A 25,263-nucleotide genomic window follows, 5' to 3' on the forward strand; every position below is an offset into this window, starting at 1 on the left:
CTGACTAGAAAATACATTTGGGGGCTTTCTTCCCCAACACCCTCCTTCCCTATTTCTGGCAAACCCAGTGGTGTGAAGGCAATGAGTCACCAGCAAGAAATATATGTCTTTCCCCACAGCGGGAGACTTCCTGAGGGACCCTGCCCCGAGGCCTGGCCCAACAGAGCCCAGAGGAGGAGGAAGAGGCGGGGGAGGGCGACGTGACCTCAGGAAGGTGGAGAACACTGGGAGTCACAAGCCAGCACCCTACACACACTCACACTCACATATGTGCACACACCACACACACACAAACACACACACACACGCACACACACCAAGCTCCAGGCCCTGCGTCTAACACACAGCAAAGACGGCGGGACAGGGCCCAGCCTACAGCAAAAGGCTACCAGGAAACGCTACTGAGCCCACACCCAGCAAGCAGACAGCCCAGCTCAGCCCCTCCCACAGGCTCATGGGCCGGGGCCTGGCCCAGCCACACGCTACAAAATTAAAAATATATCAAATATACAATGAAAATAGATCTGTACAGCACTGAGGATGAAAATAGTCCACCAGCCACAGTATAATATTGGGTTTGTCATTTAACAGCATTTACACCCACATGTACAGATTGAATATACAATAGAAATAGAATATATAGAAGAGTATATATAGTAGAGTGTCTCTCCTGGGGCCTTGCTTTTCCTGTTGCTAATTCTGCTTGGGATCAGGCATGGGGCCAGGTAGGAGGTGGTGTTAGGTGAGGGGGCCTACGGCAGGTTGTTGTGCCCCAAGAGCTCATCTCTTTGGGGAGATGTGGGTCTCTCTCCCTCGCTCAAACACTCAGGAAGGACAGGTGGGGCCAAGAGGGCTAGAAATGGGAGGTGTGGGGGAGGGATGAGTAAGGGAGATGGCAGGGTAGGGTGGACCCCCCAGCTACGGGGGAGATCAAGGGACTCAGGGGTAAAGGAGGGGACCCTGGACATAGTCTGTCCCTTCTGGTGATTCAGGACCCTTTATAAAGGTGTCCAGGCCTAGCACTGCGGCCTGCTCCTGCCCTGCCCACCAGAGCTCTCAAAGATGGAGCCAGTCTGCCTGCCTGCCTTCCTTCCATCCACCCACCCATCCACCCACCTACCCATCCACCCACCCATCCATCCATCCATCCACCCATCCACCTATCCATCCATCCATCCACCCATCCACCCATCCACCCACCCATCCACCCACCCACCCATCCACCCACCCATCCATCCATCCATCCGTCCATCCATCTCTCTGCAGGCATTTATTCTCAGGTCAGGTTCTGAATCCTCCCAGGCTCTGAGGACATTCCCTCCTCCAGGCCCTGGAGGTAACAGTGGGTGGGGATGCAGCCTTCAGTCCTGGCCTCCTGCAGGGGAAAGGCCTCAGGACAGAGGCTCAGCCCTTGCCCTTGGCAGCCTCCTATGTCCACAGCACCGCCTGCCATCGGCCCAGGAGGCTTGGGAAAGGTTTCCAAGGGGCCTGCACACGACATGCACACTGGGTGGCTGTGCTTGTGCAACAAGGAGTGAGTGGTGGCCCAAAGGGGCAGTGAGATTATCTGTCTTTCCCCAGGAGTGAGGCTACCTGGGGATGAGCCCCTGAACCCCAGGGACCTCTATTCCAGGGGAAAAGCTGCCACTAGAGAGAAAATTGGGCCATAGGCAAGGGGAGGGGGTGTGTGCTTCACAATTGTGCTCCAAACCATCTAAATTGTGCTGGGAACCATCAGTTTGTGCTCTGGAAACCTCTCTTTGCATTGTCCCTTTCTCTTTCCAGGAGAGAGGCAGAGGCCACCACTCTAGGCTCCGGGGGTCGGGGCGGGGCAGGGAGATGGCTAAGCCCTAATCCAGGTGGGGAAGGGTTCTGGCCCAGTCACTGCCCTCCCAGGCAAGATGCAGGAACACTCCCCACCCACCCCAGGCAGGGGCAAGGACATCTGAATATTCCTCCAGGAGCCCAGGGCAGAGCAGCTCCCTCATCCCTGATGCCAGGGCTCTTATTCAAGAGGGCCCCCCACCCTCAGGAAATGGAACTTGCTGGCTTCTGCATTCCCCTCCCAAGTCTAAGCCCCGAGCCCTGGAGCACCTGTTCCCAGGTACGGCCTTCCATCAGGGGGCTCTCAGCCCAGGAGCAGCCTGGTCTGGGTGTGGCAGACTGAGCTAGAGCCCACCACCCATCCCCGGCCCCAATGCCTCTCACCACCACTACCTGGCAGCACAGGGGGACCCCCAAGCCCTAAGAACTGCAGACGGCAAGTCACAGGGAGAGGGGGAGGGCGGAGTGACTCCTACAGTGGCCACTTGGAGTCTCCCCTGCCCTGGGAATCAGGACTTCCGCAGTGTTCCGGTGACAGCTGCAGTTTGGTGAGAGGCTCTCAGAGGGTTAGATGGGTTGGGGGCTTGAACTGGGGGACAGAGCTGTTCTCACCCCCTGCTCAGGGCTGGGGAGCAGAGTGTGCTGGAACTGAAGTAGGGAAAGAGGCAGGGCGGACCCTCTCTCCTTGGGCAGAAGGCCTGGCCTGGGCCCAGTGGCCACCATGGAGGAAGAGGCCAGGCCTGGACAAGTGGGTAGGTTGGATGTAGGGGGAGAGGCGGGTGGGGTCCGGGCAGTGGTCACAGCTCCGACTCAGGGGTGCTGGCCAGGAGGTAGCCGCTCCCATAGCGTCCATTGGGGTTGCCACTGTTCTCCAGGGGGGAAGTGCTGCCAGGTCCTAGGTAGGAGCGGTGAGTGGGCATGGGGGAGGGTGCCTCGCTGGGCACCTTGCTGAGGATGAAGCGGGTCTCGTCGTTCTCCTCCAGGTTGGAGATGTCCTTCATCATGCGGCCCTTCTTGTAAGACACGGAAAGGGTGTTGGAGCCGTCGGAGAGCAGGTGGAAGTGCCGCAGGATGAACACCACGGGGATGGGCAGGGTCGCCACGACGATGAGGGTGATCAGGAGGGCCATGGCCCAGTTGGGGAAATACAGGTAGCGCTCGGCAGCCTGGAGGTGGGTGGCGGTGAGGGCTGCGGTGAGCCCTCCCCTCCCTACCCTCACCCATGCCTTCTACTCCTCTCCCCTCCCACCATCCTGGCCAGGCACCATCAGAGAAGGGGGTCATCAGGGGTTGCTACTCGAGTTTAGCTGGTCACCTTGGTTAAGGGGTCTCAGTTTCTACACCTGTAAAATGGGCAGGTAATTCCACTCCACACACATGAGAGAGAACATGGGTTAGAAAAATTAGACAGGTGCGTTAATCTTTCTGAGCCTCAGTTTCCCCATTTGTGCCACAGTCATAATGCCACCTCTCTCTTTGGGTTGTTGTAAAGACTGTAGATTAGGTGTGCAGAGCACCTGGCAGGGCCGGGTACATAGTGGCTGCCCCATAAAGGTTAATCCCTATTGGCTGTTGCATTAAATTAGGCCCGGGAAGATGAAATGTCCCTGCGGTTCGGGGGCCCCACCCCTCACCTCCTCCTTGATCCAGGCACTGTAGCCCGGGGGCGTGACCCCCAGCTGGATGATGCTGGCGGTGGTGAGCACTGCCATGCACAGCGGAGACACAAACTTCCACATGTAGAAATAGAAGCGATAGGGTCGGAAGCCCAGCATCTCCGTCAGCTCCTGCATGAACCTGCCAGGCAGAGCAGAGGAGCCAGCAGTTACCCCCCCCCCCCAGCCCCTGCCACCATGCCTCCTTCTTCCCCCACTGCCACCTCCTCCAGGAAGCCTTCACTGACCAGTCCCTCCCTCCTGGGTTCTTCTAGTCTTCAAATTCCCTGACTCCTCTGGGAAGGCTCTGCAGTCCTCCTCTATCCTCCTCTGACTCCGTCACATCATGCCCCACCCAGGGACGTGATAGAGCCATCAGACACGCCCTAAGCAGGTGGACAAGCACCAGAGGGCTTGTTTGTGTACGGAACGCCCAGACCCCCTCACACTGGCCAAGCTCGAGACTCCCCCTGCTGGAGAAGGTGAAGTGCACTTCCCTGGCATTTAAAGGCAGAAAGCTGCCCGACTCAGGGGTTTCTGACCGCTGGGTCCCTGAGAAGTCCCCGAGGCGGGCAGGCTATGTGCCTGAATGGCATACCGAAAAATCCTCTTTACCTCAATGACACCTAACTGACACCTGGCATTTCTATTATAAATACAAGCAACCACAGTAGCATTAACAATATCTGTGGCGTTGTCACCAATAAATTAAGTCACACATAGTTTCATATCACATTACAGTTGTTGTGAAGATACCTAGAGACAGCATTTATATTCATTATTACTTCAAAATTACCATTGTTATTAGATCCACAGCTAGATCTTGTAACTTAATGCATTAAAGTGCACACACATTACTACACGTTTTAAACAATATTTTGCTATTTTTCAATGTAACTAGTTTCTTATATAATCTTATATATTTTACCTTATTCATTTAAAATAATATTCTGAGAGGGAGTACAGGGGCTTCACCAGACTGCCCAAGGAGTCTGTGACACAAAAGAGTCATGGTCCCTTCCAGCCCTGGCTTGCAGCCGGGAGTGCTCCTTTTCTGCCCCTCCCTCCTGCCCTCTCTGTGAGACAGCCCCAGGGCCACAGCCAGGACAGGCATCCGGAGCGTTCAGACAGAATGGGTTAGCGGAGGTCGGTTTTGCCAAGGACAAGGGCAGTGTGGCCATAGCCAACGCTGACTGAGTGAGAGGGACCTAGTCCTGGAGCATCTTGGGGACACATATTTGTCCTTACATCAGGGATGAGGCCAGGAGCTGACAGTGAGTGTAGGTCTGCCCTAGGCTTAGGCCACGAGACCTTTCTTACTGCCGAATACTCTTCTTCCGTGTGACTCCAAACTAGGGGCTGAAACCATACTTCATCTCAGGACCCTATCTAGGTCCTCTAAAATTGCGAAGGCCACCAAAGTCTACAAGTTAAGGGCAGGGCCTCTTATGTACCCACTATGTGCTTAACAAGCTTAACAGAATTCGAAGAGAGCTGGTACCCAGGAAAGGGTAATTGAAAGATGATGCCAGGACCTGAACCCAGGACTCCCAGGTCCTCAGCCTGGCTTTCTCTCTCACTGGACAATTGGCCTTGGGCAGCCATGTCCTCTCTCTGTGCCTCAGTTTCCCTAAGGGATCTGTAAGGGCACTTTGAGCTCTGCCATTCTGACGCTATGATCTCCTGTCTCTCCAGGGAGTCATGATGTGACAGACCCCTCCTCCTGTCCCCACCTCTCCCCATGTCCCCCTTACTTCTTGGTTCCATAGATCCAGGCCACAGCAATGTTCTCGAGGATGACGATGACAGTGAGTGGTAGGGTGGCCGAGTAGTCATCAAACATGGTGACAAAGTAGTTTCCGGAGCGCTGGACGAACAACAGCCCCACGAAGAATGCAAAGACACAGCAGCCCACTACAGAGAGCCGGGAGGCCGGTGTGGGGGCAAAGGTGCAGGGTGGGCGGGGCCCTGGGGGTCTTAGGGGCACCCGGGCCCCTCCCATCTCACTCTTCCCCGCAGCAGGCCTGCAGCCCACCCTCCAGCAGGCCCGGCCCTGCACAAGGGATCCGGAGGCTGAGGAGCCGAGCCTGACTCTACCAGGCGGGAGCATCCTGAGGAAGGCATCGTGGCTCCTTTCTTCTCCCGTGCCCCGCCCCTGGCACAGTGCCTGGCCCAAGCGGGTGCTCTATTTAACTGCTGCATCTAATTTAAATGATTCATCTGATTGTTCCCAGAGTCTTTTTTCCAGCCCAGTTTCCCCATTTGAGAACAGGAGGATACTCTGCTCTGGGGACGCAGGTGACAGCCCAGACCAACTCAATCGGGACAGAAGGGACTGGAAACAGAGCCCAGAACTGGGAGGGACAAAGGTGGAATAGGGTGCAAGGCCAGTGCTGGCAGAGGGCACCCTGCTCAAGACCACCCAGCAGACCCTTGGGGAGAGGGGCAAGTGACCCAAGGAAGAGGCCTATCTCCCAGCTCGGGTTTGGCCCAGATTTCCAAACAGCTTTCTCCTCCTGGCTTGTGAGTGCCTGTTGCGGAGCGGCACTGCCAGGCTCTAGCTGTGTGCGCGGTGGACCTTCTGGACATGGGGTCACGAATGACCCAGTTGGGACCCAATCTGTCTAAAGTCAGCCAGAACCTGGCTGTTGTTCACGTGGGCAGCCTGCAGGGCCCAGTGGCGGCTGCAGGGAGGAGTTACCTGTGAACATCTCCTTGGGCACCTTGAAGGTGTCGATGATGGGTGTGGTGATGCCCGCCATGGTCCCGATCATACTGCCCAGGCCCAGGTTGATGAGCATCAGGAAGAACATGACGGACCAGAACGGGGAGGCGGGGAAGTGCGTCATGGCCTCCGTGAAGGCGATGAAGGCCAGGCCTGTGCCCTGCACGGACTGAGGCGGGCAGAGAGCAGGGCTCGTGAGTGAGGCCACCTCCACCCCAAGAGCCCCCTGCTTCCTCACCCTCCCCCAGAGCTTTCGGAGTAACTATTCCCTCTTTCCTAGGGATCCCCACCTCTACATAAATCCCGCTGGTTTGGGCAGGTGGGTCTCAGACATTAGTGGGCGTCAGAATTTGGGGGGGAGTAAAAACACAAACTCAGAAGTTCACCTGTGGACCTGGAGTCTGCAGGCTGTACCAGGACCCAGGTGATTCGGATGAAGATGCTCACATTTAGAAACATGCCAGCTCAAGACCCTCGTCCCCTAAGATGTCCTCCCTGATTGCTCCAGCCACACTGTGGCTGTGCCCAGCTCCGAACTTCGGAACTCCAGATCTCAGCGCTCTCAGCACACTGGAGCCTTTAAAAACACCGCTGCTGGGGTCTCACCCCAGGGACGATGATTTGATTGGTCTGGGGTGAACCTGGGCATTGGAGTTTTATAAAGCTCCCCAGGTGACTCTAAGGGGCAGCCACGGTAGAGAGCCACTGCCTTAATGCTGGGACCCCTGCTCATGGGCAAGTGACCACACACTGACGCTGACCTCACTTATACTTTTCCTGTAATGTTCAGTGATTGTGAGGGAACACTATGTAATCTTGTCATTCTGGTGCTATTGAGGTTGTATTATATGGAAAAACTGCTATGAGCCCGGTTTTATGGAAAGGACCAGGCCACGCCCATGAGCATGGGGCAGAGTTTCCGGGAACATGGAAGGCGGCAGTCCTTTATGCCGCCAGCCACCTGGGGAAGAAACCAGGGCAGGGGTCCCCAGGTTGGGCTCTTTGGCTCTTGATCACCCGGGAAGGGATCAGGGCTGCAGGATGCAGCTCCCTCAGCATTAGGACGGTGCCAGTCCAGGGCAGTGGACTGTAACACGGAACTCAGCCATCAGCTCGGGGAAAGTGTCCCCTTCCCTGGTCCCATGAAGAAGGGCAGGGTTAGCCCAGGCTGATGAGAGCTGGCTTTGCCCCATGCGAGCCTTGGTGCCAGTGGGTTCCCAGGACACTGTGACTGTGTCTCTTCCTCCCTCCCCCTTCTAACGGAACAGTCGTTTGGAAGTGTCTGGCTATGCAAACACAAATAGAAGCAAGGTATCCAAACCTGGGCCCGAGCATTAAGGAGGAGGCAGCACCCCGCTGCTCCAGCTGGGGCTAAAGGTCATCATGGCAGAGGGAGTGGGAGTGGGCACAGCTGGGGGAGGGGACAGAAGCATCAAGGGGCAGTTCAGAGCGTGGGCTCCGAACCAGACTACCTGCATGAGAACCCTGGCTCCCTGACTTACTAGCTGGGAGACCTTGATCAAGCCCCAACTGACAGGCTCCTCACCTGTAAAACAGGGGGCAATGTTAATACTCAACTCATAGAGCTGTCATGAGGGCCAAGGGAGATAAACAGTAAAGGGCACACACTAATCTCAACACTTACTTTACGCGCGCTGTGTACAAGGCACTGTTCTAAGTACATTACATACAGCAGTAACAGGTGCACAAAAAATGGGAAAGTTGTCCCATATACTTATTGTGATTTCTGTGACCCTGTGTGTCTGCCTTGTCGCCTCAAGCCTACCCCAGGGCAGCAGCTTTGGCTGATACCTTTCATCCCTCCTGCTCCCTCCGGGCACATGGTAGGTCCTCGCCTACTAAGTACAAGAATGACTGCCCACCAGCTTCCTAGGGCATGCACCGGAGCTCCAGACACTCAGGGCTGTTCTTTGGGCTCCTGCCTGTCCAGGGAAGGGCAGCCTGTCCCCACACCTTGTCCAGCTCGTCCTCCAGAAGGCAGGGGTCTAGGCCCAGGGCTGGGAACTGGTCCTCCTTCACGGTCATGATGACATTGTACATCTCCATGTAGTCCTTTGTGGTCAGGTGGGAGAAGTTGACGTGGGGTGGGATGAGGTCCCGACTCAGGACGTTGGTGTTGAGGTACCCCAGGATTTTCTCAGCATTCCTGCAGCACAAAGGGGAGAGGGCCAGGTGAGAAGGCAGGGGTGGGGCGGTGGGCAAGATCCTGGAGGCTGCTCCCAGGCAGGACCCCCCCAGGCCATCGACAGAGCCATCTCTGAGCCTCTCCCTGTGGTCCAGGGCTGGGACAGAGAGTGCTTCTCTGATCTCCATTCCTCTCTCCATGCTCGGCCCACCTACCCACTCCCAGGTAAGGAGGGACAGGAGGAGAGATGCCACCTACTCGACCACACACTTCTCATTCATGATGTTGGCCTTGAAGCCCAGCACAGCAAACACCACGAGGGTGGCCAGCACCGAGGTGAAGAAATTGATGAAGGACACCAGGGCAGCATCAAAGTGGCAGTTGTTGTCCTGCTTGTTGTAGCTGGAGAAGGCAATGACGCCACCAAAGCCCAGCCCCAGAGCGAAGAAGACCTGTGTAGCTGCCTCCCGCCACACCTGGGGGTCCAGCATCTTGTCCAGCTATGGGGGAGGACCAAGGCGGAAAGAAGAAAAGAGATACAGAGACCATGGTTTTATTCACGTGCACTGGGGTTTCCTCCACACCACTGTCCTCAGCTTCAACAGCGTTTCGAGGTAGCATGGCATGGTGGTAAGATGCTGTGGCTGTGTGAACTTGGCAATTCCCCTAACTCCTCTGAGCCTTGATTTCCCCACGTGTAAAACACAGATAGCAAAGCATCTCTCAACCTCACAGAATTATTGTGAGGCCTAGGTAAGATAAAATAAATGCTAAGTGCTTACATAGTAAGCTCTCAGTTAATTTTAACCGCTATCATTACTTATCATGGAGCTATCATACTAAGGAATATGGCCAAGGCTATCAAGTACAGTTGTGCAGCGCACAACTCTAGGGAGTGCCATTCACTTAGACTATGGTGTGAATGGGTGCCTCCTAGACTGATGCAGTGAATAGCCTGCAAAACAGTACAAGAGAACCGAGAACCCTGGCACCTCTTCCATCTCAAACCGTGGGGGCTGGGAAGAGAAAAAAAAAAAAAAAACAGCTTCTTCTTTATATTTTTAATTTTTAAATTATTTATTTATTTACACCTTCTTCTTCCTCTGCCTACTTAATCTCCCCTTTCCCAGCAAAAGAGGCCTAAAGTTCATCTATACACATCTACCAGTTCCAGGTCACAGAAGAAGCCCCATTGAACTTGAAGTCCAGAACCCAGACAATCCCTGGAGAGAGGCAGCCCCTGCCTAAGCCTCCATCTGCCCTCAGACCTAACAGGAGCCCGAACCGCAACAGCATTTGGATGGCATGGGGCAATTTCCAAAGCCCTTTTCACATCCATTTTCCTTTTACTATTTGTTCCTTGAGTCAGGGACCAAAGTCGCATACAGACCTAGGTCTCAATCCTAAGTCTTACCTTTACATAGCTATGAAGCCTTAGGCAAGTGTCAGTGCCTGTTTTGTGAGCCTCAGTTTTCTCATCTGAAAAATGGGCATAGTAATAGAGTCTCCCTGTCAGAATGACTGTGAGGACCAAACGTAGAGCAGTAAGTAATGCCTCATACATAGTAGCACTTAATCCTGACAAAATGATGCTGACTTAGTCACGACAGGGTTTTTTGCTTTTTTTTTTTTTTGGCAGGGGGCAGGATTATGATTCATATTTTGAAAAGGTAAACTGAGAACCAAAGATAAAATTACTTGCTGAAAGTACTGGAGCTGGTTGGCTGGGGCAGGGGGTTTCTAAAGTACAGATCTTCCAGTGTGGGCCGTGGTGCCACCTTAGCACCTGCTGCCGACTGAGTTTGCCTGTCATCTACACTCCCCAGAGCACTTTCCCCTCCACCTTTGCTGCCGAAGTGGACCTAAGTGACCTCACTCTAGACAGACTAGGGGGGCAAGGAACAAGTCAGAGAACTCACCACCCCGCGGCCACAAGCCCTGCGTGGGTCCTGTCCCGGCTGCCCCTTCTGCTGCCTGGGGGGGAGTCTGTTCCTCATTTGAACAGCGAGGTGCTGGACCGTAGGGCCTGTCAGGCTCTAACGTCACGGCCCTAACGTCCAGGACAGAGGCCCCTGCCTGCCATCTCAGCAGCTTCCCACGCACGTCACTCCACCAGCTGAGGTGTCAGCAAGCTTGGAGGGCTGAGGCTGAGCGGTGAGGCTGAGCGAGGTGCCCACATGCTGACAAGGGGAGGTGCGGGTGGCAGAAGGGCCTTCAGCCTTCAGGGTCTGGGCACAGATGGAGACCCAGGGGGACTGTCTGTTTGGCGAGTACTCCAGGGGAGGTTAAGGTCCCCACCCCACACAAAATGGGTAGAGCCATCTTTAGTCCACCACGAGAGCGCAGAACCCAGCCTCTGAGGATCTAAGAGCCCCTTGGCATCCATGCGGAGAGCCTCTCCCCACGCCCCGCCCCCGTGTACTCAGCAGGTGGAAGGTGTCGTGGCTCCCTGTGGCTACCACGTGCAGCCACCCATCCTTCAGTCCTGGAGCAGCTGCTGTGGGCCAGGCCCGGCACCAGGCAATGGGGAGACCCCGGGGAGCAAAGGCAGCTGGGGTCTCAGCTCCTGTGGAGTTTACATTCTAGTCGGAGAGACAGACATTAGCCAAATGATCCCACAAAAAGATGCTAAATTGCAAATGTAACAAGGGCCGTGAAGGCCAAGCATCCAGTGCTCAGACAGCCCGGAACAGGAATCTGAGCGAATCAGGAGGCTGAAGGAGGCTCCCCAGAGGAAGGGATCACCGAGCTGACGTCTGAAAGCTGATGAGAGGTAGGCTACAAGGGGAGGGGAGACCATTCGGGCAGAGGCCTCAAGATGGGACAGAGAATGGGGCATAATGGGGATGGAAAAGGCTGGTGGCTGAAGCAGAGAGGACGAGGCGGTGGTGTACAGGTGAGGCTGGGATAGGAAAGGTGTCAGATCAAAGGCCTGTATGGATCCTTGTCTTCACCCCAAGAAAGCATCTAGTCCGAGAAACCACACAGGGGTGTGAAGGAGGGCCACAGTCAGAAAAGAAATGAGGGGGTGCAGGAGACCTGCGAGAAAGCACCTTCCAGGGTCCAGGCGGGAGGGGTGGTGGCTTTGCCTAGGGGTGGGGTGGTGCCGATGGAGACAGCCTAGTAGGAGAAACCGAGGAGACCTAGGGATGGACTGGAGATAGCAGATGCTGGGCAGGGAGAGGCCAAGGTGATGGCCACGTTTCTGGCCTGCTTACCTGAGCAGGTGGAGATGGGAACGGTGGGAGAGGAACAGGTTGGTGGGGTTGGGCAGGGAAGATCAAGACATTAGTTCTAGAAAGGTTGAACTGAACGTATCTTTAACACATTTAAGAGGGGATTTCAGGTGGTCAGCTGGACAAATGAGTTTGGGGTTTAGAGGAGAGAGCTGAGCTGGAGATAGAATTGTGAGTAGCTTGGCCGGGCATGGTGGCTCACGCCTGTAATCCTAGCACTCTGAGAGGCCGAGGCAGGAGGATCGCTCGAGGTCAGAAGTTCGAGACCAGCCTGAGCAAGAGCGAGACCCCGTCTCTACTAAAAATAGAAAGAAATTAGCTGGACAACTGAAAATACATAGAAAAAATTAGCCCGGCATGGTGGCGCATGCCTGTAGTCCCAGCTACTCGGGAGGCTGAGGCAGTAGGATCGCTTAAGCCCAGGAGTTTGAGGTTGCTGTGAGCTAGGCTGACGCCACGGCACTCACTCTAGCCTGGGCAACAAAGTGAGACTCTGTCTCAAAAAAAAAAAAAAAAAAAAAGAATTGTGAGTAGCAGGTGTGCCAGCAGGCACATGGGAAAGCCAGGTGATCAGAGAAACAGGGCACTGCTGAGGGCCCACCACACTCAGTGGATGTCTGGTTTTTAAAGTAAGATGAAATGTCGTCTTCTTTACAAGGTAATGTGGGCCTTGTTTCCTTATCTAAAAGCCCTGGGATCAGACCTGTTTTGGAATTCAAGCTTTTGTTTCTAATTTTATTGTAGAAAGGCAATATGGTGCCTATGCCACTTAATTACATAACACCCGCCGCGGGGTCTAGGGCAGCACCCTGCGATCAAACATATTAGTATTTCTGCAGCAGAATATGAATATTCACACCAAGTGAATCAATAAACACTATAAATAGCCTCACATCTGTGCAGGTCATTTTGTCTTCAAATGAGTTCTGAGGGAGCCAAAAGACAATGCAAGACCAACTTTTGGTTTTCAGGGCTATTTGGATTCTGGCACGTGGATAAGGAAACACAGGCCTGTACTGTGCCTAATACAAATCTGAAGATATAGAAAAGGAAAAGAAAATAATCATAGTCCCACCGGGAAAGGGCTTTTGTTAACTCCCCTCACTTGGGTGAGTTTTCAAAAAATAATCCTCCCAGAAGGCTCCAGAAATTAGCAGAGGGATGACTTATGCCTGGGGAGCATGCTGGCCACCCTCCACTGGTGTTCAGGGATGCCAGTCGTGACGGGCCTACCACAGCCCGCTGGAACCTGGGACTTCTCTCAGGCTGGAAATGAGGACCTGGCGGGAGGGCTCTGGGCAGTCTGGTGAGGAAGTGTGAGACTATGTAAGAGAGGGCAGGCTGAGATGAACACAGTTCAGGTCATGTCCTTGGCATGCTGAAAAATCTTTGATGGTTCCCCCATCGTCTCCTAGAAAATCTTTTCCATTTCTCTATTCTCTGAATACTCTAAATGCAGGTAACTTGCTACTCTTCAAAAGCATCATGGTCTTTCACATTTCTGGCCTTTGCCCAGGCTGTTCCCTCGCCGGGAATTCCCTTCCTTCTGCTCACTTCCAGGTGAACTCCTATTTATTTCTCAAAACCCTGCACAAATGTCACCTCCTTTCTGAAGATTTTCCTGACGTTCCCTGGCCAAGCTAGTCATGGTCCCTGGATGCTCACAGCTCATGTCAATACCCACATCACAGGTTTAGGGGTGTCTTCCTGTCAGCACTCTGTGCTTAGGGGTGGAGCCCACCTCCTGCTCGTGTTTGCAGGAGCAGTGCCTGGCACGTGGAAGAGAAGGTATGAGTGGGGAGCAAGAGAGACAGAGACAGAGGGGTAAAAGATGACCTTTCTCCTTGAGGTCGTGAGCTGAGCAGAAAGGACCAGACAAGGGGCTGGGAAGCGGTACCAGTGTTTTGGGGCTAAGATGCTGTCTTCTAGGACAAGAAGATGGTCTTAGGATTTAAACTTGTCTTTCTAAAACATGCCTATTTTAATGCTGGCTTCTTCTCCTTCTCCTTTCCTTTCCTCTTCTCTTCCTTCCTTCCTTTCTTTCTTTCTTTCTTTTTCTTTTTTTTTTTGGTAACTATTTCTTTTTGATCTATGTCAGTCATTACTAAAGTTTTTACGAAAAGGTCCAGACCATCTGTGAGACCCAAATACATGCCATCATTAGGATTCTCATCACTCCTTAAACCTAAAGGGTTTAGAATAAACAAAGACGTGGACAACTTCTTTGACCTAGTCACGGTTCGGGGCCAAATTTCCTTTGTGGAGGCAGCCACCCAGCGAGGACGCCACAATCCCAAACAGCATATCAGAGCTGCCCCTATAGCTCAGGGCATTTCTTGGAGGATGAAGTATGCACAGTTTTGAATAAAAACAAAAGTTGGTTTTTTTTTGTTTTTTTTTTTTGAGACAGAGTCTCGCTCTGTTGCCCGGGCTAGAGTGCCGTGGCATCAGCCTAGCTCACAGCAACCTCAAACTCCTGGGCTTAAGCAATCCTCCTGCCTCAGCCTCCCGAGTAGCTGGGACTACAGGCATGCGCCACCATGCCAGGGTAATATTTTCTATATATTTTTAGTTGTCCAGCTGATTTCTTTCTATTTTTAGTAGAGACGGGGTCTCGCTCTTGCTCAGGCTGGTCTCGAACTCCTGACCTTGAGCGATCCTCCCGCCTCGGCCTCCCAAAGTGCTAGGATTACAGGCATGAGCCACCGCACCGGGCCCAAAAGTTGGTTTTTTGTTTAAGATTGCTCTTTTTCCATTTTTAAAAAGTATGGAATATTTATTATAAAATGTACAAAGGCAGAGAAGATAATGTAACGAACTTCCGTGTACCCATTACCCAGCAAAGTGACGGAGCCAAAGCTAACATCAGTAGGGCCCTGGGAAAGCATCTGAGAGTGCCAGACCTGACCCTTGAGGAGAGACGTGCCCGGTGTGAGCGGTACCCGGGCACACTCCCTTCTGGCCCGCAGCCTGCGGGAGTGCTCCTGCTGATACAGAGGACCACAGATGCTGATGCTAATCTCAGGGTAAACTGAGTCAGGAGTCTTCAGTAGAGAATGCCTATTATTCATTAAAAGGGCTCTTTGCAAGATCCCTGGGTGATGGCATATGATTCCAACACGTGTCAACAGAGGATGAACCCATGGCCAGACTCAGGAAGCCCCACGGTCCTTCCAGGCAGCAGGATGTGACCACAAGAGGAGAGATGGGCAGTGGGCTTTCCCCTCCGAAGGAAAGGCTCAAGCCCTCCTCTGGTGCCGGCCCTGAAACAGCTTCCTGCCATTTCTTTGGCACGATGGCTGAGTCACTTCCTCACGCAGGGGAACAAGGTGTTTCAAGGCATTTGACTCACTGGCATGAAGATGCTTCTGATGCTGCCAGCAGCTGCCGAGTCCCAGCCTGGGCTGGTGTGTGACAGGCGCACACACCCTTGCTTCTCAGCCCTGCCGTGCACCTCCCCGTGTGGAGCCAGCCGGGGCCATGAGACGCCAGATGGCACTGGAGCGCCGGGTTCCAGCTGCCCAAGAACAGTGTCACCTTCACAAGGGACGAGGATAATAATAGCTAACGCTCACCCTGCGCTCTCCACTCACCAGGAGCAGGCCTAGGCACGCTGCTGACAGCTCTGTGAGGGAAGTGTCACCATTCCCGCCATCCTGCCACCAAGGAAACTGAGCCCTGAGAGTCCAGGAACTTGCCCACTGGCTGCCAACTGAGGAGCGGGGATCTGAACCAGCCCATCTGGCTCCAGAGCCCACCCTCTGGTAACAAGGCTGGGCCACCTTCAGCACCCTGCTGAGAAGCCCCTGCTCTGACTGTGGGGTCTAGAAGTTCCACCACTAACCTTTGCACCCGGCCTGTAGGCCTGCAGGAGTAAATGCACACTCTTGATCCTGCAGGCTCCTTTTCCTCACCCCCGTATCCCAGACACCAGGTTCCGCTTCTCCAGACACAACCATGACATCAGTTTCCTGCGTACCCCGCCGTGATATTTTACGCGTATACCAGCACTATATACACACGTATATTACACACACATACACACACGTGAATATGTGTGTGTATGTTCCTCCTTTATTTTCCTACCATCCACACCAAAGTTGTCATGGAGCTTTCCACATCCCAGGGCCACCACCACTGGCCCCAGCCTTGGCATGTCCTCAGCGTGTTGAGTTGGGAACCCGCAGTGTCCCAGAGTCTCGCCAAGCTGCCCCCTCTGCCCTTGCCACTCACGCCGCGTCCCTACAGTTATCCAACTTCTCCACGTTTCAGCGTCTGCACCTGGGCAAGGGGATAAGCGTCCCTGCCTCTGGGGTTGGTGGGAGGTTTAAATGAGCTAACGTAAGCAAGGCGTGTCTAGCAGTGCTCGGCACGAAGTAAGCACCGCCCGCTTGTTCACGTGTGAGGACTGTTGGAAACGGCCCGCTTTCAGAGATGTTCAGATGTGAAAAACTGCCCATCCTGGCGTCGCTGAAGCGCTGGCGGAGCTCACCGCACCCGAGCCCTAGCCTCGGTGGGCCCCGAGTGCTGCTCCTGGCCACTCGTGCCCCCGATCTCTTACACGATTACTTTACACTCGCTCCTCCTCAGACCTCCACCCCTCTCCATGCTTACTCCTGGCCGATCACCTCGCTTCCTGCTTTGCTGAGAAAATGATGCAATCACAAGAGAACTCACTGCCAGCCTCAGTGCCACGGGCTGGCCCTTCCCTCCTGCTCTGTGGGCACTGTGTGTGCCCCTCCCTACATCAACTCCTCCACTTGGGCACTGGAGCCTCTCATATAGCGTCAATTTCACCCCCTTTCCTCATTTTTAAGAGCATAATTCAATAGTTTTTAGTATATCACAGAGTTGTGCAACCATTACCACGATCAATTCTAAAACCTCTTCGTCACCCCAAAAGAAAGCCCATACCCATTGGCAGTCATTCCCCACGTCTCCCCAACAGCTCCGGAAGCCCAGTCCTAAGCAACCACTAATCTACTTTCTATCTTTATGGATTCACCTGTTCTGGATATTTCATGTAACTGGAATCATACAATTTGTGGTCATTTGTCTCTGGCTTCTTCTACTCGGCGTAATGTTTGCAAGGGCCTTCCATGCCGGAGCACATATCCGTACTCCTTCCTGTCTATGGCTGGATAATATCCCGTTGCGTGCGTATACCACATTTTGTTTCTCCATCCTTCAGCTGATGGACATTTGGGTTGTTTCTACTTTTCAGCTATTATGAATAATGCTGCTATTCAGGCCCAAGTTTTTGTGTGAACATATGTTTTCAGTTCTCTTGGATGTGTGCCTGGGAGTGGAATTGCTGGGTCACATGCTAACTCTGCTTAACCTTTTGAGGAACTGCCAGACTGTTGTCTAAAGCGACTGCACCATTTCACATTCCCACCGCGGTGCATGATGGATTATTTTTATCGTCCTGTAAAGTTCTGAAGTAACACCCTTGACCCCCAGGGCCCTCTCCAGCTACCACCTCATTTCTCATTTCTCTGCTTCCTTTTATAGCAAAACTGGAATAAGTGGTCTCTATCACTTGTCTCCAATTCCTTACCTCCCATTTTCCCTTCAACCCATTCCTGTTAGATTTGTCCCCAGAATCCCATCAAAACAGCCTTTGTCGAGGTCACCAGCGACCCCTCTGTCGCCAAGTGCATCAGTCATGTCTGAGTCCTTATCGCCTGACCTCTCAGCAGCTTTGGCCATGGCTGATGATTCCCTCTTTCTTAAAGCATTTTCTCCACTCTGCCTCTGGGATGTCTGTCTGCCTGTCTGCTCCTACCTCACCAGCTATCCCTCTCACCCTCTAAATGCTGGGGCTCCAGCTCAGTCCCCGTCCCTGTGTTCACTCTCTGGGTGATTGTAAACCAGTCCACGGCTTTAAACTCTGTCACCCCAGACTCCCAAATTTATCCCTCCACCCTGACCTCCAGATTCACATCTCCAGCTGCCTACTCAACATCTCCACTTGGATATCTATTAGACATTTTAAACCTGCCATGTCCAAACAAGTACCTTGATGTTCCCCACCAACTCTGCCCCTCCCACGGCCTCCCCCATCTCCATAAATGTCAACTCCATCCTTCTCGCAGCTCGGGTAAAAGATCTCAGAGTCACCTTGACTCCTCTCTTCCTTACACATGTCACATCCAATCCGACAGCGAATCCTGTTGACTCTGCCCCTGACATGTGTCTTCCATCTAACCATCTCTCATCGCTCCCATTGCCATCACCTGGCCCAAACCCCAGCCCCCTGTCACCTGGAGGACCCTCCTAGTTGGTCTCCCTGTTCTGTCCTTGCCTCCTCAGATTCTCTATGGCAGCCTCCTAAGGGGCTTACAGTGAGCCTCCTAAGACAGAAATCAGATCGTGTCACTCCTCTGCTCAGAACTCTGAATGGCTTCCTTTCGACCCAGGGTAAAGTGTCAAACTCTTTACCTAGCCTACAGGACTCTCACGATCTAGCTCTGCACTGCCCCGGACCACGTCTTACCCCTTTCCCCTCCTGTTCCAGCTACAATGACCGCCTTCAATGTGCCAGCCATGTCCAGTCTCAAGCCCTTTTCACTCATAGTTCTCTCTGTTTGGAACGGAAGGCACTGTCTCCGCATACCCACGCAGTCTGCGCCTCACCTCCTCCACCCGGAGGAGGTGTCACATGTTACATGTCACATGTCACTTCTCAGTGCGGCCTTACCGACCACACCATCTAAAATTGCAACTCTTCTCCCAAATGCCCAATCCTTCTTTCTCCTCTTTATTTTTCTCCTTAGCAACGCCAGTCAACAACAATTCTTTATTTTACATAACTCCCTCCACCAGAATATAAACTCCACGAGGGCTAGGAATTTTGTCTGCTTTCTTCATTGCTGGGTAACAGGATCCAGAACAGTGTAAAGCACATAATGGCATTCAGTGACCCTTTGCTGAATGAACGAATAAGTGAATGATGGGCATTTGGGTTGTTTTCAGTCCTTTGCCACTAAAACAAATGCTGTAATGGCCAATATTGCACACTGATCATTTTGCTTATGTGTCAGCACATCTGTAGGACAAATAGTGGAAGTGGAATTGCTGGGCCAAAGGACACAAGCATTTGTAATTTCCCTGAAAGTTTTGATGGTGAGAAAACCCACCATAACCCATCACTTTATGTTGAACAAATCACACGAGTAATTGCACGGTACCTCATGCTGACCTGGGTTTTTAACTAGATGGAAAGAGTAACCAGGAGAAAAGTGGCCCAAGGAATTCAAGAAGTTCATTAGCCATTGACACAGGTTACTGTTGCCACAAAGATGCTAGAGGGTCATCACAGTATCCTGGCCACATTGCATTCCTCATATCCAGTAACTGTCTGCTTGAAGATAGTGACTGAAAGCTCAGGTCTGATAGCCTGGATTATTTCTAATGTTGAATGACTTTATGGAAGGGAGGACCTTCCATGCCATTTAGCATAACCCATGGAGAGCCTGTGCTTCTCCCACATGGGTTCTCAGATGCCCTGGCCAAAAACGTCCTTGGACTCTGCCAGGCTGCCAAATGGCATAACCCCGGGGATGTCATTCACTTTGTGATCTGGAGCGGTGCACAGCCTGGGCAGCTGTGGGCAGTGACCAGGCACTCGACAGCACCATTCTAGGGCAAGAACATGAACTGGCTCCCCCACGGCCCCTCCAGTCTCCCCAGTCCTGTGAAGAAACAGTCACAGCTGTGCAACATTAGTTTGCTACATATGAGCTGTCCGACAATTGTTTCTGAGAGTGGGCCCACCCTTTCTGCAGATGAGTTGGAAGGATTTGCAAATAGGAACCTCACCCCAGCCATCACCATTGGCATCACTTGCCACAAGCAAATAGTGGCACAGGCTGTTTAGGGGTGTCCTTGGTGGAAGATTTAGCCTGTGAAGCCCTTCAGGCCTGCCCTCCCTGTTCAACATCCCTCCAGGGTCAAGGGCAGGAGCTGCTCCATGTTAAGTAGGCAAGGTCTCAAAATGGGCCCCACAGGTTCTATCCAGACCTGAAAGTCAGAGTTGGATGGGCCAGGCGCCACACCATGCTGGTTCTTGGTGACTTGGCTCCTCTAGGGCTTTCTGGATTTGATTTTTCAAAGCCCCAGCTCATGAAAACCCTGGCCTCTGCAAATGCTAGTGGAGTCACACAGTTTTCTGAACATCCAGGAAACAGTTTTGGAGAGAAGCACCCCTGTTGTTCAAAGCGCACATCAACCATTTTGCACCATCTGATCAGCAAAAATTAAAGTCTGACAAGTGTGGAGCAACTGGGACACTCACACGCAACTGGTAGGAATGTTCACCAGTTTGGAGACCAATTTGGCCAACAGTTAGAGAAACTGAAGATATGTATACCCTTTGAGACAGCCATTCCACTTCTACACATATATACCCTAGAGAAACTTGAGTACATGAAGAGCTGTGTAATAAGGTTTATTGTAGCGTTATTAGCAATAGTGAAAACTGGAAACAACTTAAACCGATCATCAATTGGAGAATGAATAAATAAGTTTTAGCTTAGTCCAGCAGTGGAATACTATACAGCAGTGAAAACTGATGTACTAGAGCTACACATCAATACAGGTATATCTCAAAATATAGCGCTAAGCAAAAATAAAAGCAAGTTGTAGAAGGATATATATAATATGATGACATTTATGTAAAGTTTAAAAGTATGCACAAATGCCATACGTTATTTATGGATACACATATTTGCATAACAAAAGAATGTGTTAGCAGGATAAATCCCAAATTCAGGATAGTGGTTGCTATGTTCTGAATGTTGGTGTCCCTCCAAAATTCATATGTTGGAACCTAATCCCCAATGAGATAGTATTAAGAGGTGGGGCCTTTGGGAATGAGATCAGTGCCCTTATAAAATAGGCTTGAGGGAGCTCCCTTGCCCTTCTGCCATGTGAGGACGCAGAGAGGAAGTACCATCTTTGAAACAGAGAGCCCTCACCAGATACCGAATCTGCTGGAATCTTGATCTTGGACTTCCCAGCCTCCAGAACTGTGAGCAATACATTTCTATTGTTTATGCTTTACTCAGTCTGAGATATTTTTGTAATAGCAGCAGGAATGGACTAAAACAGTGTTTATCATTGGGAAGGGAAGGTAATGGGATCACATGTACTTCAATGGCATCTGTAATATTTTATTACTTAAGAATGCCTATTATGTTATTTGATATGTGTTCATATGCATTAGATATTTCATACTTAACAAGACATTTTAAAGAGTGTCTGAAGCCAGTGGGGAGCAGCATTGTGTGTGTTGAGACTGGTAGCTGATCCTGGTGAATCTGTTCACTTGCTCGTGGAATTACATCCTGGGGACTCTTACCACCATCAAGGGGCCCATCTGGAGACCTTTGTGAATCTGCACATTTATGAACATCACCAGAGCATATAATCTCCTCATAAAATTCAGTAAAGTAGAAAGACTGAACGACTCAAGTGAACACTTTGGACTGATCATGATCTAGAGACACAGTTGAAGTAATTCATTGAAAACAGTTGGCTTCCTTCTCACGGCCATTTCCCCCAAGGAAACCAGGTTTGCCTTTTTTCTGCTGTCAGATCTCACGTGTTCACAGGAACCCTTCAGCCAGCCACGTGGCTCAGGATTCACATTCATGCCTCAGGAGAGTCACTACGTGCTTCATAAAGTGGACCTTTGTAGTTGTTCATGTAGAAACCTCAGATGTTATGTCCAAGAACACCAAGGGCCAATTTATCACCTTTCTGGTGACCATGGAGTGGTGTGTGACCTGGCCAGTGCCACCACCCCCCATCAGGAGCCTATTCATAGCAGCAGGGCAGGGAAGTCAGGAGCGAATGGGGATTTCAAGCCCTACTGGGTTTTCCTATGTCATCTGCATGAGCTGTCTGTGTAAGGATTAGCGTGTGTGTGTGTGTGTGTGTGTGTGTGTATCTGTGTGTGCATGCATGCACACATGAGAGGTGGCATCAATGAGCACTGAGGACCTCAAGCTGGCCTGGCTGAGTTCTGACCCTGTGCCCGTGGGCTGTTCCCTCACCAGGCCCCTATGGTTGCTCATTGCTCAGCTGGCATTCGGAGGCGACTTCTCAGCCTGACCAGCTGGTTACTCATGCTCAAGGCCTGGGGCAACCTGAAGGGCACGTCAGTCTGCATTGGGAAATCTCTTGTTCCTCAGTGGACGGACTCATGCCAGCTCTGCGCAGTGGTCTGAAGGGTCATAGAGAGGCCAGGCCACAGGCGGGGACAGACTACCGTTAGGGAACCTGGGTGCACATCCTCAGGGCGCCTGTGCCTCTGTGAAACATGAACAGTGATCCTGCCTGTCCTGCTTGTCTCCCACCCTGGGCTACCGAGAGCATTGAGAGGAGGCATGAATGGGTTCCGTAAGGCTAAAATCACTACCCACATGGTCTGTTTTCTGTAATAGAACAGTAACTTCATCTCTGATTTGGGTACAAAGTGGGATTCCCAGGAATTCCCTTCTCTTAGGTGTCTTCTGGGTTCCTGCTGTCGTGTAATGAAACCCCCCACGAATGAATGAATGAATGAAGCCCCCTGCCCCTGTGCCCCAGCCAGACCTGACTTCCCATCATTGCTTCAAGCATGCCGGGTGTTTCCTGCATCCTTGCCCATGTGATTCCCTTTGATCACAGTGTCCTACGGCTGCTCATTGCAATCCTACCTGCTTCATACGCTCATTTCAGATGTCATCTCCTCCCTGAAGCTTTTGCTAAGTTCACCCAAATTGATGTGATGTCCCTCTCCTTGGAACCTTAAGGGCAGGGCCCATCCCCCCTTCCGGAAGCTGTGCATCCTTCCAGGGCCTGACACGACATCCAACACATAGCAGGCGTGCAGTGCACATTAAATTGCATGAAGCTGACCAGATCCAGTGGACCTGTCCATGTCCCTTGGCGTGTGTAGGAGCCCTAAATCCTTACCTTGGGAGTGAACATATGGAGGATGCCATCGACTGCCCCTCGAAGTAGCAGCCCTCGGACCAGGAAGCAGGCCAGCACCACGTAGGGGAAGAGGGAGCTGAAATACATCACCTACAGAGAGGACAGGGACCCACGGTCAGGCAGAGACCCTTGGCAGCTGGCATTCCTCTCCCCGCTCACAGCTGGGGCACATGAGCCTCCTCTTATGGCAGAAGAAAGCAGAGCCCTGGACCCCTGGGCACAGGGCCAAACCCAGCACATGTCAGGCACCGAGCCAAGGCAGAAGCAGGAGCAGGACAAGCTGGAGTCGGCACGGCTGTGCCTGGGGCTGGTGTTCTCCTTTCAAGGGCTGCCAAGGGGGCAAGGGAGCCCTTTGCTCTCAACTCCTCATTTTCCCATGTCTCATGCCTCCTGCGGACCCCCAAAGGACTCCCCTGTCTTTACAGTTTTTCTTTTCTTTTTTTTTTTTTTTTTGAGACAAGAGTCTCACTCTGTTGCCCGGGCTAGAGTGAGTGCCGTGGCGTCAGCCTAGCTCACAGCAACCTCAAACTCCTGGGCTCAAGCGATCCTACTGCCTCAGCCTCCCGAGTAGCTGGGACTACAGGCATGCGCCACCATGCCCGGCTAATTTTTTCTATATATATTTTAGTTGGCCAGATAGTTTCTGTCTATTTTTAGTAGAGATGGGGTCTCGCTCTTGCTCAGGCTGGTCTCGAACTTCTGACCTCGAGCGATCAACCCACCTCGGCCTCCCAGAGTGCTAGGATTACAGGCGTGAGCCACCGCACCGGGCCCAAAAGTTGGGCCCTAGAGTTTCTTTGACACAAGACATCCAGGAGGTTACAGACTTGGCTCCCAAGCAGAAAAGATGTGATGCAGGACCTAGCCCCTAGCGATTATAAATCCTGTGCTGTTTTCTAGAATACGCATTTCTTGCTCGTCTCCACGTCCCTGTGTGCCTGGTACAGAGCCTCACACAAAGGAGATGCTCGCGGAAGGTTTGCTGCACTGAAACAAATCAAGAGGGCTGTTTGGGCCGAATGCTGTAAAGGTCAAGAGAGCGCATGCCCAGAGCCAGACTGCCTGAGTTCTCATCCTGGCTCTACCATTTAGCCACCACGTGACCCCAGGCGATTCATTTAACCTCGATGTGCCTCTATCGGCTCACCTCTAAAATGGGTGTAATAATTCTAGTCCATAAGGTTGTTGTGAACCAAGTGTGTTCACACAGGTGGCAGTACCTGAGAAGTGCCGTGAAGCATCAGCTCTTATTCGGGCCTCTGGAGAGGGGAGGGTGGCAGCTGGATGCCTACCTTTCTAGAGCTTAGCTTCCTCTCTAGAGCTTAGCTTCCTCTCTAGAGCTTAGCCTCCTCTCTAGAGCTTAGCCTCCTCTCTAGAGCTTAGCTTCCTCTCTAGAGCTTAGCTTCCTCGATTATCAAGTCAGGCAAAGAACTGAGAGCCTCAACCAGCCAGAGCTCTAGTTCCAGCTGTGAGACCGGCTGGCTGTGTGACGGTAGGTGAGGCGCCTTCCCCTCTCTGGGCCTCAGTTTCCTCATGTGTGAAATGAATATTAATAAATTCAGCTATCGGATCTCTAATGTCCTTTCCACCCCTGGCAGCCCATGAATGCTGATATGTGACAGGCGAGAAAGGCCTCTTATTTAAAAGGGATCTGAACTGCTGGGAAAAGCTTGGGGCTTGGCTGGCCTGCCCCTTAGAGACTGCTGTGGAGCTGCTCCCCCGAGGCCTCCAAGGTGCCCTTCACTCCTAGCACCCACCAGCTCAAAGGGCCCTTTAGCTGGAGGCATGGAAAGCTGTTGGTTTTCACCAAAAATTTCTTAGAGCAGGCTCTTCCAGGGCTTTTGCCTGGGAACCTGAGGGGCCAGAATCTAGGCAGATGTCCCTGGGTTAACACTTTGTTTGCAGGGCAGGCCTGAGCTATCCGGGCATGGAGGTGGCTGCAGGTCGGGGCAATGATTTTCCAGCAGGCTCACTCCCAGCCCACTCCTGGCAGCTGTCTGCAGTGAACAATCCTGCAGCAGTCAGACTCCCACCCCCGCCTCTGGGGGCCTGTGTCCTATCTGGAGCCCTCCCGAGCCCAAGCCCACCTGTAGGACCCTGCATGGGGGTGACCCGGGATTCTCTGTCCTCTCTGTCCTTCTGCTGCTCCCTGTTTGGGTCTTGGGTGCCCCCACCACTCACCTTCCCCGAGGACTGGATGCCCTTGACGACAGCCATGCCCACAATGCTCCAGGCCACGAGGAGGCATAGGGTCATCTTCCAGTTGAGGCCCCCACTCTCCGAGATGGAGTCAGAGATGTCCAAGGCCTCTCGGTACCAGAAGTAGGTGGTGGCTGAGCTCTTTTCGCACTCTGGCTCCACCACTGAAACAGCAGCAAAGGCTACAGGGCCTCTGTGGCAGGACCTGTGGGGCCACTTCCTCTGCTGGACCCCACTCAGGGCAGCAGCGAGTGGAGGGGAGGCTGAGGCCGGGCAGCCGGGAGGGGCTGTGCTCGTTCTGGGTTAGCCGCGGTCTGGCAGGCCCTGGGGAATCCTGGGCTCCTGATGGGCCTGGGGGGCTTCAGGACACACTGACCTGGCTGAATTCCCACCCACGCCACCCCTGCCCACGTCTTCCATGGAAGGTAGGAAGGGTTAGGCTGAACTGGCCTAATGTTCCTTGGGGAAGGTCCTGAGCTGGGAGCTGGAGAC

The 25,263-nt window shown here is 52.7% G+C and overlaps 1 protein-coding gene across 2 annotated transcripts in view; it reads right to left on the reverse strand.

Annotated features, from left to right (window-relative positions):
• Positions 1-2,621: 2,621 nt before the first annotated feature.
• The window catches only part of SLC6A17 (solute carrier family 6 member 17), a 30,288-nt gene continuing 7,646 nt past the window's right edge, over positions 2,622-25,263 (reverse strand). The window contains exons 4-11 of one of the 2 annotated variants that reach the window (XM_069479018.1): positions 24,754-24,935; positions 22,552-22,662; positions 8,609-8,850; positions 8,179-8,371; positions 6,181-6,364; positions 5,234-5,393; positions 3,459-3,621; positions 2,622-2,990 (exon numbers count right to left, since the gene is read on the reverse strand). In XM_069479018.1, the coding sequence (XP_069335119.1) occupies positions 2,622-2,990; positions 3,459-3,621; positions 5,234-5,393; positions 6,181-6,364; positions 8,179-8,371; positions 8,609-8,850; positions 22,552-22,662; positions 24,754-24,935 (1,604 nt within the window). Of the gene's footprint in view, positions 2,991-3,458; positions 3,622-5,233; positions 5,394-6,180; positions 6,374-8,178; positions 8,372-8,608; positions 8,851-22,551; positions 22,663-24,753; positions 24,936-25,263 lie in introns of both variants that reach the window. The other variant, XM_069479017.1, reaches the window with a different exon arrangement.

The sequence above is a fragment of the Eulemur rufifrons genome, chromosome 8 (assembly GCF_041146395.1).
Source record: "Eulemur rufifrons isolate Redbay chromosome 8, OSU_ERuf_1, whole genome shotgun sequence".
NCBI lineage: Eukaryota > Metazoa > Chordata > Mammalia > Primates > Lemuridae > Eulemur > Eulemur rufifrons.